The sequence below is a fragment of the Hydra viridissima genome, unplaced genomic scaffold, assembly GCF_058129835.1.
Source record: "Hydra viridissima isolate aposymbiotic clone 2 unplaced genomic scaffold, HvirCarnegie_v1 scaffold_5, whole genome shotgun sequence".
NCBI lineage: Eukaryota > Metazoa > Cnidaria > Hydrozoa > Anthoathecata > Hydridae > Hydra > Hydra viridissima.
The window spans coordinates 96,963-112,367 of NW_028324304.1; the positions used below are offsets into that span (position 1 = coordinate 96,963).

Genomic DNA, 15,405 nt, shown 5'->3' on the forward strand with positions numbered 1-15,405 from the left:
TTCAACCAAGTGCTTACTGCCATTGACCCATACGTTCCAACTTCTGTGAAGAATGCAGTGAGCAATGTCAAAAATGGAGTGGAAAAAAAAAAAAGCCTCTCAAAGACATTATATTTGGTGCTCCTGTTAGACCTGTTCCTGCTCCTCGTCCTGTTAAAATAAAGTTTAAATTGACTGAGCATGCGTTGAATCACATCACTGAGCAATTTTCTTACGAACCTTCTGTTCTATATCAAGATCCTAATGCCTTTTTAAACATGGTTAAAGAGGCCGCGATCAAAGTTATTAAAAAAAACACAAGAACGAACATTTTTTTAATCTGTGATATGATACAAGTAAACGAAGTTACTGGATTGGTAAAATTTCGCGATGCTGTGCCCTTCCCGGCCAAATACGATGTTGTTCTCGAATCAACAGATAAAAGAGAAAGCTTTGAAACGTGGATAGAAAGAGTTCTTGAAAACAATGTCAATTATAACCAAGAGGGTTCTTCTTGGAAAGTGCATAAAATTGTAAAAACAGAAGTTAACATGATTGACTACGAACCTCTCACTGGCTCGTCCTACATTGATCTCCCTCCTGAACTGAAAAACAAAAAAGCCGTCATCAATATGGAAAAAGATGACAATCAATGCTTTAAATGGAGCGTCACCAGAGCGTTGAATCTAAAAAATATGCATAATGGAAGAATTGAGGAAGACTTGATTCTGAAATCAGAAAAGTTGAAATGGGAAGGAATGAAATTCCCTGTCGAGTACAATCAAATTGACAAATTTGAAAAGATCAATCCAGACATTAGCATCAACGTCTTTGGGTATGATGAAAAAAAAATTCACCCTTTACGAATATCCAAAGTTTTGGATCGAAATCATACTGTTGATTTGCTGCTCATTTCAAACGAAGACACTAATATTGCGTGATTAAAAGTTTCAGTCGATTGGCTGGTTCTTCAGTAACAAAAGGCAAAAGAAAAAAATATTTTTGTAGATTTTGTCTCCAAGCTTACAACCAGGAAGAAAAGCTCCAAAAACATCGAGTTGACTGCTATAATCACATCTCGGTACGAATCGAACTTCCTGAAGAAGGAACTAAAATTCAGTTTAAAAACTACAAAATGTCAATGAGAGTTCCGTTTGTGGTATATGCCGACTTTGAAAGTTTCATCAAACCTGTCAACACTTGCGTACCCGACTCAAAACAGTCTTACACCAAACAATACCAAAAGCATGTTCCAAGCTCCTTCTGCTATTATATCAAATGCTTCGACGAAACCATTTATAAGGGAAACCTGTCACGTACACAGCAAAAAGCGATAATGACGATGTTGCGCAAAAGTTCATAAACATGGTTGAAACAGAACTCACAAAAATTTTCAACAAGATTGATTTATTAGATCATTGCTGGAAAAAAAAGAAAGTGATGACTGATGAGGATGAAAAGAATTTTAAAGATGCAACACAATGTCACATTTGCAAAAAAAATCTTGATGGCGATAAAGTGTGCGACCACTGCCATTTGACTGAAAAGTATCGAGAAGCTGCGCACAACGCTTGCAACTTGGATTGTCAAATTCCAAAGTTCATACCCATCATTTTACACAATTTGTCCGGTTACGATAGCCATTTGTTCATCAAGAAATTGGCTGGAAAATTAAAATGCATACCCAACAACGAAGAAAAATACATCAGCTTCTCAAAAAGCATCAAAGTGAGAGAATTTATTAATAAGAAAGGCAAACTACAAGAAGTATGGAAAGAATTAAGGTTTATTGACAGCTTCAAATTCATGTCTTCCAGTTTAGACAGTTTGGCTAAAGATCTAATTAACGACCAATGCAAAAACGTTGCTGAATATTATTCTGGAAAGCAGTTTGATTTAATAAGAAAAAAATACAACTTTTCAGACGTGCTGATACTCGCAGATGTCTTTGAAAATTTCAGAGGCGTGTGCCGTGAATATTACGGTCTTGACCCCGCCTGGTATTACACCTTCCCTGGTTTGGCTTGGGATGCGATGTTAAAAATGATTGGAGTTGAATTAGACGCCATCATCGATCCTGACATGCTTCCAATAATCTAAAAAGGAATATGCGGTAGAATCAGCATGATTTCAAACCGACATGGAACCTCAAACAATAAATACATGGGCGACTCGTACGATCCTACAAAACCATCTAAATTCATCCAATACTTGGACGCCAACAACTTGTACGGATAGGCGATGAGCAAAAATCTTCCTGTTGGAAAATTTAGATGGATGACTGAAGACGAACTCTCCCATTGGAAATCCATGCCGTGCATTCTTGAAGTCGATTTGGATTACCCTGATCATCTTCACAACGATCACAACGATTACCCTTTGGCTCCTTAAAGAATGCTCATTGGAAAAGTTGAAAAACTCGTTCCGAATTTAAACTCTATAAAGGAATATGTTGTATATCATGAAAACCTAAAACTATATGAACGAATGGGATTGATCATCACAAAAATTCATCGAGGTTTGACATTTCAAGAAAAACCTTGGTTCTAAACCAATTTAAGAGCAAAAGCTGAAAACCCTTTTGAAAAAGAATTCTTTAAGCTCATGAACAACTCCGTTTTTGGAAAAACCATGGAAAACATCAAAAATCATATAGACGTCAGACTTGTCACTACAGAAAAAGAAGCTCTAAAATTATCCAAAAGACCCCAATTCGAAAGTCGCACCATTTTTGATGAAAACTTGATCGCCGTTCACATGAAAAGAACAAGGTTGGTTTACAACAAACCCATTTATTTAGGAATGTGCATCGTGGACATTAGCAAAACTCTCATGTTTGAATTCTATTACGACTACATCAAACAAAAATATAGCAACCGAGCAAATTTGTTAATGACTGACACAGACTCGCTCATTTACGAAATCAAAGCAGAAGATTTTTACAAAGATATTGCTGGTGACGTTGAAAGCAGATACGACACGAGCGAATTTGACAAAGAACATCCTGCCTTTAAAAACGTCGGGTTCAAAGTGGGTGCTAACAAAAAAGTCATCGGAATGTTCAAGGACGAATGCAAAAGAAAACAGATTAAAGAATTTGTCGGGGTTCGACCGAAACTCTACTCCTACAAGATCTAAAAAGAAAAAGACGAAAAAAAAAAAAAATGCAAAGGTGTCAAGAAAATCGTCGTTGATAAAAAAATAGAGCACCAAGATTATAAAAACTTCTTAATGGATAAAAAAGAAAAGCTTGCAACCATGAACGTCAGACGATCTCATCTTCACAACATTTACACGGAAGAGATAAACAAAGTCGCACTCAGCGCCAACGATGATAAAAGAATCATTTTGGAAGATGGCATTCACAATATGGCTATTAGGCATTACAGAGCACCACAGCAGCAATAAGATTGCGGTAAGAAATTTTTATTATCACGGCAACAAGTATGATGAATTTTATAACTTCAACACAAGAAGAATATAAATATTATTTCAGCGCACATTTTTTGAAAAAAGGGTAAGTCAACAAAAAATAACCATTAAACTTATAAACCTGTACTACGCAAAAATGCAAATGGCTCAGAACCCGCATTTTATATGTACTTAAAAATTTTTAACAGAATAATAAAATAACTTCTTTTTGAAAAAATAAAAATTTAGAACGAAGTTTAAATAGGAATCGCAAGAATAGTTTAACGGAAGATCTCTTTTATATATTTAGAAAAACAAACAAAAGTTATTTCAAAAGCATAGATAAAATAGAGTTTTAACTACATAAAAGGACTAACTATATTTTCGAATGCTTATTTAAACTGCCATCTTTTCTAATAATTTTTAATATTGATGAGCAAGTTGATATCTTATTTTAATAAGGTAATTTGTTATTTTAATGTAAGTTCTTTAAGTTTTGGTGCAAAACTGATTCTGGAAAAAAAATTCAACCATGTTATTTCTAGTTCATAATAACCATTGACAGTTTTTAAGCGTTAGAAATGATAACAAACTGTGCAGCAACTGTAATATTGAAGTTAGCAACGATGGCAAGATAGAACTTTATAAGAGTGCACCTAGCAATGGTGGCTAGTTTTTATTTACAGTTAATCTGAGCTACCAACAGGTTCAACAGTATAATATAAGAGTTGCTTTGCAAGAACAGTACCAACTTAATGGACTGAAATAGCTGAAAAAAACAAGCTGCGTTTTGCCATCCTTTGCTGATGAGCATGCAATGGCCAAACCAAGTTTGTTACTTTAAGCTGATCCATTTTAGCAACAGTATTAGGAGTTAGAGGAACAGAAGAGACTTCTTTTGAAGGATTACAACTTTCTCAGAAGGAGTAACATAAACTGATTTGGCAACCGCTTGCTGACGAGGTTCAAGAAGAGCAGGTTTAGGACAAGCATAGCAAACATGTGTGACAGGTATGGTATTATCTTTTTATGCTGCAACATTAGACACTGTTTCCAGTGGAACAGATAAGATCTTTTTTGAAGGACTAAAAGCTACTTGCTCAGAAGGAGCAACAGAATTAGGTTTGGCAACCACTTGCTCAATAAGGTTAACTGGTAAGAGAGGTGCCTCATGTTCAATAAAAACTGGTTCATCAGGAGAAATTGTATCTGTTGGAAGAGAAGAAGCTGTGGCAACAGGCAGCTGAAGCAGCTGAAGTCTATTCTACATAAATGCAAACACCATGTTCAGTAGGAGCTTGTTCTGCAAGAGCAGGGGATAACATAAAAACTGGGCCAGTGATTGTTTGTTCAGATTGAACAGACAAAACAGGAGTTGAGGTAGGTTCACACAAGAAATCAATGGCATGTTAGTTGCTGTCCTCTAACGGAAAGTTGTTTTCTAAAGCTGAAGGAAACGGAAACCACGTTGTTTCAATATAAATAAGGAGCGCATTCTTAGACTTAGAGTGAGAATCTGAATCTCCCTAAAAGATATCTTTAACCTCATGAAAACCGTACTCTTCCAAATTAGCTTAGAGCCAGTCCTTCACGTTCTTTTTCTTCTTTGGTGGTCTTTCAAACTTTTCAATTATTAAAGAATCTATCACTCTAACAAAAAACCCGATGTCTGGAACACATAAAAGTTATAAATTGTGTTCCTGCTATGCGTTATGTAGATTGGAACAAACCGTTCGCGGTCTTCCTTACTGTTAGTGGGGAAGTAAGTGACTATTGAACCGCAAATGTTAGTAAGCCATTTCGTAGGAATGTTTACTTTGCGTTATCTGCAGCAGGATGTCAGACAAGAGGTGATAGCAGAGGAACCCATCAAGTAAATGGGCACGTCACTACTATGACTTGCCGATTCTGGCGCATTGATACTTTTCTATACTTAATGAAATTCAAGATGGCGTCGATTCTGGCGCATTGACATTTTCTTAATACTAAATTGACAGTTTTCCATAGTTAATGAATTCAAGATGGCGTCGTATTTTTACGATTCTGGCGCATTGATATATTTTTTTGTATGTCATATCGATTCTGGCGCATTGATACTTTTCTATACTTAATGAAATTAAAGATGACTTACCTTTTTTGTGTCCTCGTGTTCTGAGCCAAAGAGTTGATCATAGTTCATAAATGTAAAGCACGGTTTATAATTAAAAGGTTGGAGTAAATTTCCATCCGAGTTTCGCAAACAAGTGGGAGCAAATGTCGTCGTAAAATCTCTTCTTGTCGATGGTTTTTAAAACCGAAAAATCTTCCAAGCGACATGGATGACTTCTATTTTGGAGCAGCTGAAACAAAATGTACTGCGCGTTCATGAAACTCTTTCTTTTTAATTCTTTCGGCTTGTCTTTTCCGTACACCAGATCGTATAAGAAAGACAAATCCTTAAAATCTTTGATCAGCTGTTCTTCGAGGTATTCTATATCGTCTCGCTTACCGACGAGCATGTAATAGATGTAGTTGACGTTTTCATACTGATTCGTGTAGTTGAGCTGTTTTAAAAAGATCAAAATGTGTTCTTTGGTGATGCGAGAGTATTTTACATTGGTGTTTTCAGAATTGATCAATAAGTTGAGCGCCTTAAATTTTTTCTCCAAATTTTCAAAGACTTCTTCAGGAATCTTGCAATTTTGTTTACCTTGATATTGTTTTATACACTCTTGAAAATGAATGATACGCGAGTAAGTGTACTTGTTCACTGAATTGGATCGGTCGTAGTCTTTATACGGAACAGTCGTTTCTAACATTTCTTGCTGCCCTGAACACAAGAGACAGTATTTTTTATTGCTATCGTCCATTTCAAACTGACTCGGGTCATCGTTGATGCAAAATTTACATTTAGTATGTAAAACAATTTTTTGGGCAATTTTAATATCGATCCATTGTCGTTGAGAAAGCGTTTCTTCTGCAATGGTAAAATATTGACGTTGAAGCTGGTTTTTTTCTTCGTCAAATTTAGCACGGTCTTCAAACGAAAGCTGCGTCTGCAGGATGTCTTGATATCGCTGGATAAGGTGGTTTGTCTTGGCGATGAACGTTATTTTCTCAGTCTTACGTTTATCCAATTCTTCCTTGATCTCCAACAGATGCTTCAGAGCTTCCTCCGACAGATTGTGTTTGTTTTCCAGAAGAAGAAATACGGATTTAAAGTGCTTGATGTCATCAAGATTATCCTTGTCAAACTTTTCCATGATTTTCGTGTTTAATAAGACAATGCTCATTTTTATGAGAGCGTTTTCATTCTTTTTAATTCATCGTACTTTTCTATTCTAGAGTAAACGATAGTGAAAATAAAAAAAATTGAAAATGACTTAAATAAATTTCTTATGTAATAAAAATGGATGAAATAGATGAATTCGATCTTCTTTATATTCTTGAAGGTGAAGAAGTGAAATATCGTGATGAGAAATCTAGAAAATTTCTTAAATTAGAAAGAAACGTTCGAAAGCTTCCAAAGTGCGTTAAAAAATCGTTTATACAAATGATTCAAATGCTATCATTCGAAGAAGTTTTAATAAGATTAAAATCTGCTATTGATACATATAATCATATTGAAATGAGAAAAACAGTGAATAGAAGTTTAGTGCATGCTAACGATGACAAAAGAATTTATCGTGATTATAGTGAAGATATTGTTAAGAATACTAAAGCAAATTTCAATATGAGTAAAATTAAAGAATAATTTTATATATCTTTATATATAAAATTTACAATAGCTTTTCATAGAATAGCACCTAAAAAGGGAATGCTATTAAAAGGTGAGTTTGGTCCGAGCAATAATCCAGATCCAATAGATTGATAGTCTTTTCCATTTTTAACAAAGAGTCCTTCACCAATAGTAGGTTTTACCCAAGGTCTTAAAAAGACTCCTGATCCTGCAGCAGTCATTTTCATTCCACTTCCATTCTTTTTCAAGTAAACGATTCCTCTTCCTGCAATTTTATCAACCATAGCAGAGCCGGCAGAAGAACCTACACCTGCTAACAATCCAGTGGCGAGAGCAGGAACTACTCTTGTAGCAATAGTGCTACCTAACATACCTAATAACGGCAGAAGAGCTCCGATGAATCCACCTTCAATGGTTGAGTTGTGTGCAAGTTGTCTTTTGCTCAGTTTGAGTGTAACACCTTTTCCAGATTCATACGCTTTTGTAATTTTGTTCAATTGCGCATGAGTGATAGCGAGAATATGTTCACCGTTCAAGTCTTGATGAGATAGTCTTATATTGACATCAGTCTTGTCTTGAATCGCTTTTTTAATTTTATCAGATTGACTTTGTGAAATGTTTAATTTTACTTTTTGGTAACTCATTTTAAATAAAAGAAAAAAAATTATCGTTGAACAGCGCTGCTCGTAAAAAGATCTTGAAGCACAGAGGTTATTCTTTCTCTCACGTGAAATCTGAGGATAATGTCTTCACCTCTAAAGTCGATCAAATTACCGTTTTGATCTAAAATTCTTGTTTCCATTCTTGAAATTCTACCCACCACGATAGGTAGGTATATCAAGTGGAAAGGTTTTTCGCTAATTTTGTAGCCTGGAGGAGTGTCAGGATGAAAAGAGTAAATGTCAGATGTTCTTTTTCCGTTATCATAAGATGCTCCGATCGCATCGTTTGTGATTCTGATGATGGTCACATCGTCTATTCTCGAAAGTGCTTCAGACTCGTAATAGTCAATATAACTTGTGACTTTATCTGGATTAGCCGGATCTTCTTTTTTCTCTACATAGGTATATTCTGCTTTATTAAATCCAAGAACAGGAGCTAAACTGTTGTTCACGTTGAAATCCACCCAATATTTTGTTGTAGCTCCAGGTTTTCCAAATTTCAGTGTAGATCTTAAAGTCATTAGGTTTGCACCGATAACAACACCATCCTTTTTATACAAGGTTCCAACTTGTTTTTCCATTTCCTTCTGAAGATAATCATTAATCTCGCTAATTTCATACGCTCCTTCTTCGATGTAAATGGTGTAGCTGTTTGAACCAGCGTTAGGACTGTATCTGAAAACATTATTTGTCGAATTGATGTTGGTGTAGCTGTGAATAGTGTCAAAGCCAACAAGAGCCATTTCATACTTTTTATTAGGTTCAAATTCAATGGGGTTGTCAAACTCGGTTTGGATGACGCTGTTTCTTATGGTTGGAGTTTCTTTTTTTGCTTTTGCAAGGAGATAAAATCCGCTCATCTTTTTATATAGAGTTGGGAAAATAAAAATTGTCAAATCCACTTCGATATTTCCCACAATCCTTTTTAGAGGATAAATCAATGACGGCGAATCCGTGAGGTTGAGACCAACAATATTTACAAAACTTTTTAAACTCTTCTATTTTCATATCGCTTGAAACGTGATCTTGATAAATGTGGTTTATGTTTTTCGAGTCTTGTGGAAACAGACAAATGAAATTAGCGTTTTCTCGAATGGTTTGTCTAGGGAGCATAAAATAGTTTTGAGCGAGGTAAAAACAGTCAACGTTAGAATGCCTTCCTCGGATGTAATATTTTTCACATTTGTTTTGTTTAGTCAATTGCAAATCGTCAAAGATCATTAAATTGTTTTTGGATGAATCAAGATCTTCTGGTTCCGGCACATCGTCAGCCGTTTCGAAAAATTGGCATTCCATATCCTCTGTGTTATCCCATTTTTTTGAAATTTCATTAATAACGCATTCAGGGCTTACGTTTAATTCCTCAATTTTGCTTTGAATGTTAAACAAATCAAGGATAACCTCTTTAGGTAATTTCTTCTCGAACGAGTTTTTGAGTATTTTGTACTCGGGTTGAAAAAGAGATTTGCCAAACACTTGCAAATGATTATAGTCTAACCATCCAGGTCTTAAAAGTAAATTGAGTAGCAACGTTGTTTTTCCACATCCTGATTTCCCAATAATGATTCCGCGTATACTTCTAGGTAAAAGCTTGTTATTTTTCCTTTTGTTTTTATTTACATTCCATGACAAATCAATCACTTCCATTTTTTTTATTATGTTGAATACAAAAAAAATGTATTGTGTCAAATGTAAAAAAATAACAGAAACGAACAACTTGTGTCATTCTATAAGCAAAAGCAATAGAAATATGCTTAAAGGAACTTGTGCCGTCTGCGGAAGAGGTAAATGCAAGTTTGTTTCTGCGAATGAAGTCAATGGAGGAGACTTGGTGGAATCGATCAACAATTTTTCGAAAAAAATAAAGCTTCCATGGGCAAAGTTTCCAGGAGAAATGCACATTCCAGGAATGAATTTTGCAGGACCGGGAACCAATTTAGACAAAAGACTCACATCCACCGATATGTATCAAGAGTGGAGTAAACCGGTGGATAGAGTAGACAATGCAGCATACCACCACGATTTAGCTTACAAATATTTAAACGACGTTCAAAGCAGAAATGTAGCAGATCAAATGATGCTTGAAGAAATGAACTCCATTCCAAACCCTACTCAAAAAGAGATTAACGAAAGAAAACTGATCACTCCCATCATCAAAGCCAAAGCTAAATTCGGATTAGGTGTATCTGTTAAAAAAAAGCACCGGAGAACCTGAAATGGACAGATCAACTTGCAAACGAGCTTCATAAACCAGTCATTCATCATTTTAAAAGAAGAAAAGTGTTTGTGAACGACATGGATGAAATATGGGCTGCAGATTTGGTTGATATGCAATCGTTTTCAAAATTCAACAACGGGGTAAAATATTTGCTCATGGTGATCGACGTGTTTTCAAAGTATGGATGGATTGTTCCGTTAAAGAGTAAAACTGGAGTTGATGTAGCTAACGCTCTAAGCAAAATAGTTGAGGAGAGAAAGTGTACAAAGATGTGGGTGGATAAAGGTAAAGAGTTTTACAACAAGCATGTGAAAGCGTTGGGAATACAATTATACTCCACTGAAAATGAAGAAAAAAGTTCTGTTGTCGAGCGATGGAATAGAACGATGAAAGAGAGAATGTTTAAATATTTTTCAGCCAACAACACTCATAAATATATTGACGTATTAGATGAGATGGTGAAAAATTACAACCACACCAAGCACTCTTCCATCAAAATGACTCCAGTGGAGGCTAGCGATGAAAAGAATAAAGGTAGGGTATGGTGGAATCTGTATGGGAAGGATCAAACATTACCAGCAAAACCAAAATTTTCAATGGGTGACAAAGTGAGGATCGTAAAAAAGAAGTCTCATTTTGAAAAGGGATATACACCGAGATGGACTGAAGAGGTTTTTACCGTGACAAATGTTCAGCATACGAATCCGCCTACGTATAAAATCGCTGATGCTAACGGTGAAGAAATTAAAGGTACCTTTTACGAACAAGAAATGCAAAAGACTAATCAAGACATATTTAGAATTGAAAAAGTCATTCGAAAGCAAAAGAACAGATCTTTAGTCAAATGGAAAGGATATCCAGACTCTTTTAACTCTTGGGTGGATAATGAAGAAGTGATTTCTATGAAAAAATGATCTAAAAAATCATAGATTTTCATTATTCCAAAAAACGAGTTAAATAATTTTCTTTTCTATATAAAAGAAATGAGTTTTATTACAATTGAAAGTTTTGATGAGAGTAAATTATCAGTTGGAGAAATTTACGCAGCAACCAAACCAGTAGTCTATCAAAAAGTGCCAATAAAATATTCTTATCCAAGTGGAGATGGTCCTCTTGTATTACGAACACCTATATTATTTTCGTATGGTGTGTGTGAGAATAAAGATCCAGCAACACAAAAATTGACTGGGTATTCCATGTCTTTTGTCTGCTTTGATGCTAAAAAAGGAAAGACAGAAGAAGAAGCAAAGTTTATTAGCATGATGGAAAAGATTACTTTGTTCATTAGAGGTGAAGTAGATAAATTGTCAACCAAACTTAAAAAAGGAGGAAGAAAAAAGCAAATTAATTCAGAAGAATTGAGTATTTTAAAATATAAAGCTGATAATGTTGAATCTGCACCAGTCTTTTATGCAAAGACGTTTACAAAAAATGTGAAAGATGAAATATTTATTACTTCTGTATTTCATAGAAAGAAAACAAATCTTGATATACAAAATAGAGTCAAAGGGGAACGTGGTAATAAAAATTTGGTTAGATCTTCTGGACATGATTTTATCAATCAAAGATGTTATGCTATTGGAGGACTTAGAATTGAGGGGGTGTATATTGGTCCTTCGATTGTGTCTATTCAAGTTAAACTGGTCGAAGCCGTCATCGTAAAAAATGCATCTTTACCTCATAGCATCATGATGTGTGAAGACATGAATTTAGAGGCGAAAGAAGATGAAATAGAGCAGGATGATGAAATGTAAAAACCTTTTTTAAAATTTTTCTGAATTTTAAAAAAAATGATCAACGTTGAAGGAATTGTACTACCGAACAAACCTCTCACCAACTTTCAATTAATAGATGCTGTGAAAAAGCTCAAAATTAAAAACTTTAGAGGTGTTTTTGTGAGGGATGAATTACCTAAAAAGCCAAGAAAAAAAGAATGTGGAATTACCAACACGGGAGATTCTAGCACAGATGGGTTTCATTGGGTGTGTTGGTATAAAGACGGAGACAAAAAATACAGTTTTGACTCTTATGCCCAGCCTCCTCTTGTCGAGCTCGTTGACTATTTGAAAAGCCCTGTTTATTATAACAGCGAGAGAGTTCAGTTTGGTAACACGTCTTATTGTGGACACTTGTGTCTTTACGTCTTGAAAAAATTACAGGAAGGAGATGACTTTCAAAGTGTTGTTAACACACTTTGGTGAAAAAATTTTTTCCATCATTAAAAAATGATTGACAAATTTGGAAGAACTGAATTAGGGAGGTATTTTTATGATCCTTATTCAGCAACAGCTATAACAGGTGATCTCTATGTCAGAACAGATGGAAACAGCACCATCACTGCAGATTTAGATTACAACTCTCATAAAATCATCAATTTGGGTGAACCGACTAACGCACACGATGCAGCTACGAAGAATTATGTAGATACGCATTCGTCAGGAGGAGGATCATCGATTGGAACTGCAGATTTGGATTTAAATTTTCACAAGGCGATCAATTTGAACGAGCCAACTAATTTGTATGACGCTGCCACCAAAAACTACGTTGATGTGAGTTCGAGCCAGTGTGTTAAAACAGACGGATCTAGCACCATCACTGGAATCATTGACATGAACTCTCACAAGTTGATCAACGTTTCCGATCCTACCGCTTTAAAAGACGCAGCGACAAAAGGGTATGTAGACACCAAAGTCTCTTACAACACTATTTCATACACCGACATTAACATGACGTCGCACAAATTAACCAATTTAGCTGAACCTACATCAGCTTCGGATTCAGCTACTAAAAATTATGTAGACACTCATGCTTCAGGTGGAACAACTGTAGGTGTAGCAGATTTGGATTTGAATTCACACAAATTGATCAACGTGACTGATCCAACCAACGCGCAAGATGGATCGACAAAAAATTACGTGGACTTGCTGTTGCAAAAATCGAGTTTGACCAGTGTCGTTCCAGGATCCAGTTTTACCAGTTTAGGGTTTAAGTCTCAGACGGTTGCGGCGCTAACCACTTCTCCTGTGTTTGCGTTTTCTGGAAAATCCGGAGTGCTGAGAAGATTGTGGCTGGCTTTATACAGCTCCTCTGGTACGAATATTCCAGGTCAAGTTTTTATTCGAATCTTTACTGATGGAGAAATCAATGTAGGGAATTATGCAGAAACAACAGAAGGAATTGGAGTGGATCAAACAGGACTTGCTACCGATTTGCTTTTTTCTCCTTTAGGAGGAGCTTTTTACGCCAACTCTTTGCAGGGATGCAACATGTATAACACCACTTCCTTGGGAGGATATTTCACGTTGGACATGCCTTTCAGAAACGACGTTTCCATTCAACTCGTCAACAGAAATGCTACTGCCATCACGTATTGGATTCAACCGTTCATTTCCACACTTGCCTCCATTCCTGCAACCATCCCTCTTTACAAGCTATACTGCAGAACGTTTCGATATTTGAATACCACTTACGGCAGTGAATACGTTTTGATGAACACCAACGGAAAAGGAAATGGTGTGTCGTTGAAATACATAAAGATGCACATCATTGGCGCCTCTGGAAACTGGTGGGAATCTAGAGTCAGAATGTATGATGGGAATTTACCTCCAGGTAACGGCGCTGTACTCACTCCTTGGACACCGTACAACACCAACAATTACACCTACTTTCCAGGATATGACGGTGACAGCACATGCTTCTTTTCCTCATCCGGATTAGAAGATTTTTATTTGTCGTCATGGAACGGCTCAAATGTGACTTCATTCAACAACAAATCGACTGGACTGCTGTATCAATCCACTTCATCCATCGGCTCTACATCTACCATCTCTTTTTACAGAAATTTCGGAGAAGCAGATTCTATGCCTACTGTCGCAGCTGGTAGAAGACTCGTTGTCACGCTCAACTCTGGTGATGCTCAAGTCGGTCAATCCGGAAGCTTTTACCTTCTTCTAGGACAAGTCTATTATTACGCTTAAAAAATCGCAGATTTTCCATGGATCCGCAAAAGGATTTAAAAATCATTAGTGAAATTCTACGATGAAATAAAAAAATTGAAAATGACTTAAATAAATTTCTAATTATATAAAAAACAATGAGTATGTCAGAAAATCAGAATTTGTCTTACAATGAATCTGCGATGAACAATCCTGAAGATGTTGATCCTGAAGATTTGCCTTACAATGATGAACCTTACAATGATCCTGTAATTTTAGATTACAATTCAATGAGTGTTGAAGAACAAAATGAATATGATGATTATATATATAATGAATTGTTAGAAGATCTGCGTGATGAAGGCTATGAGAGAGAGTATATTATTGAACCACGCGAAACAATTATTAGACAACTCAGATCAATTATGGAAGATGATGAAATAACTAGAGAATTTGAAGAGAAGGAGAAGAAAAAGATTAAAGCGTTGATTGAAGGTTTTAAAAAGGATGAAGAGAGAGTGTGTGCTTCTGCTGCTTAAAAAATCATTTTATTCTTTACATGTGAGGAATAAAATGGTGTATTAAAAATAATTTTTTTGTGATAATAAAATGGAAAATAGTGTGTATAAAAAATTATTTAATAACGACCGAAAGGCTCGTCATAAATCATATCTTTTTTTCGACAAGTATTTGAAGCATCCTCCTGTAAAAGTGGGAAGTAAGTATGAAATATTTGCTCAAAAAGACATCACACTACTTCGTCTGAGTTATCAGAAATTAGATTTTATGTTTGGAATAAAACTTAAAAGCGGATTAGCTTTAGTGAATTTGAAAGAAAGCATAAAATCTAAATTGGATTATTTCAATAACATCAGGATGCTATCAGAGCCGGTGGATAATGTGATTATGGATATTTATAGTAACAGCAAGTCGGATGTTATTATTAAAAAAGGAGAAAGTTTAGGCTTTTTCAATTTCATTAATGAGTGAAAAAAAATATTTTTTTTGTAATAAAAATGGAATACAATTACGATGCTAAATCTAAACTTTATCCAGGTCTTCCAACAGCTCCTGCAGATGATGGACACATTTACCGTCTTCAAAAAATAAGCGAGGTTCAAAAAGAGATGGACAACGAGAGGAAAAAGCGAGTGCATCTAAGCAAAAAGTATCATCGCGCTTTCAGAATCATTTCTTTTGTAGACTCTACGTTGCAAGCAGGTGGTGTTGCACTTGGAGTTGTTGGAATTGGAACTTTGAGCACCATCGCTGCTGCTCCTATTGCGATTGCGTGTGAAGGTGTGGCTATTGGAATGGGGTTTTTATCCATTGTAGGAGGACAAGTCAACAAAAAACTAGCATTAAAAGCGGAGAAGCATGAAAAGATTAAAGTGTTGGCCGAGTCGAAATTGAATACCATCAACAGCCACATTTCAAAGGCATTAGTAGACAACATTGTGAGCGATTCAGAGTATGAATTGA

The 15,405-nt window shown here is 35.6% G+C and overlaps 1 protein-coding gene across 1 annotated transcript; it reads right to left on the reverse strand.

The window, feature by feature from the left end:
* Positions 1 to 8,634: 8,634 nt before the first annotated feature.
* LOC149887397 (uncharacterized) lies at positions 8,635 to 9,417 on the reverse strand. The gene has a single exon (XM_090086911.1). The coding sequence runs from the start codon at positions 9,415 to 9,417 to the stop codon at positions 8,635 to 8,637; it is 783 nt and encodes a 260-aa protein (XP_089943037.1).
* Positions 9,418 to 15,405: the final 5,988 nt, after the last annotated feature.

What these genes read in the sequence shown, in the direction of transcription:
- LOC149887397 (XM_090086911.1), bottom strand. Translation starts at nt 9,417, where the DNA reads ATGGAAGTGATTGATTTGTCATGGAATGTAAATAAAAACAAAAGGAAA.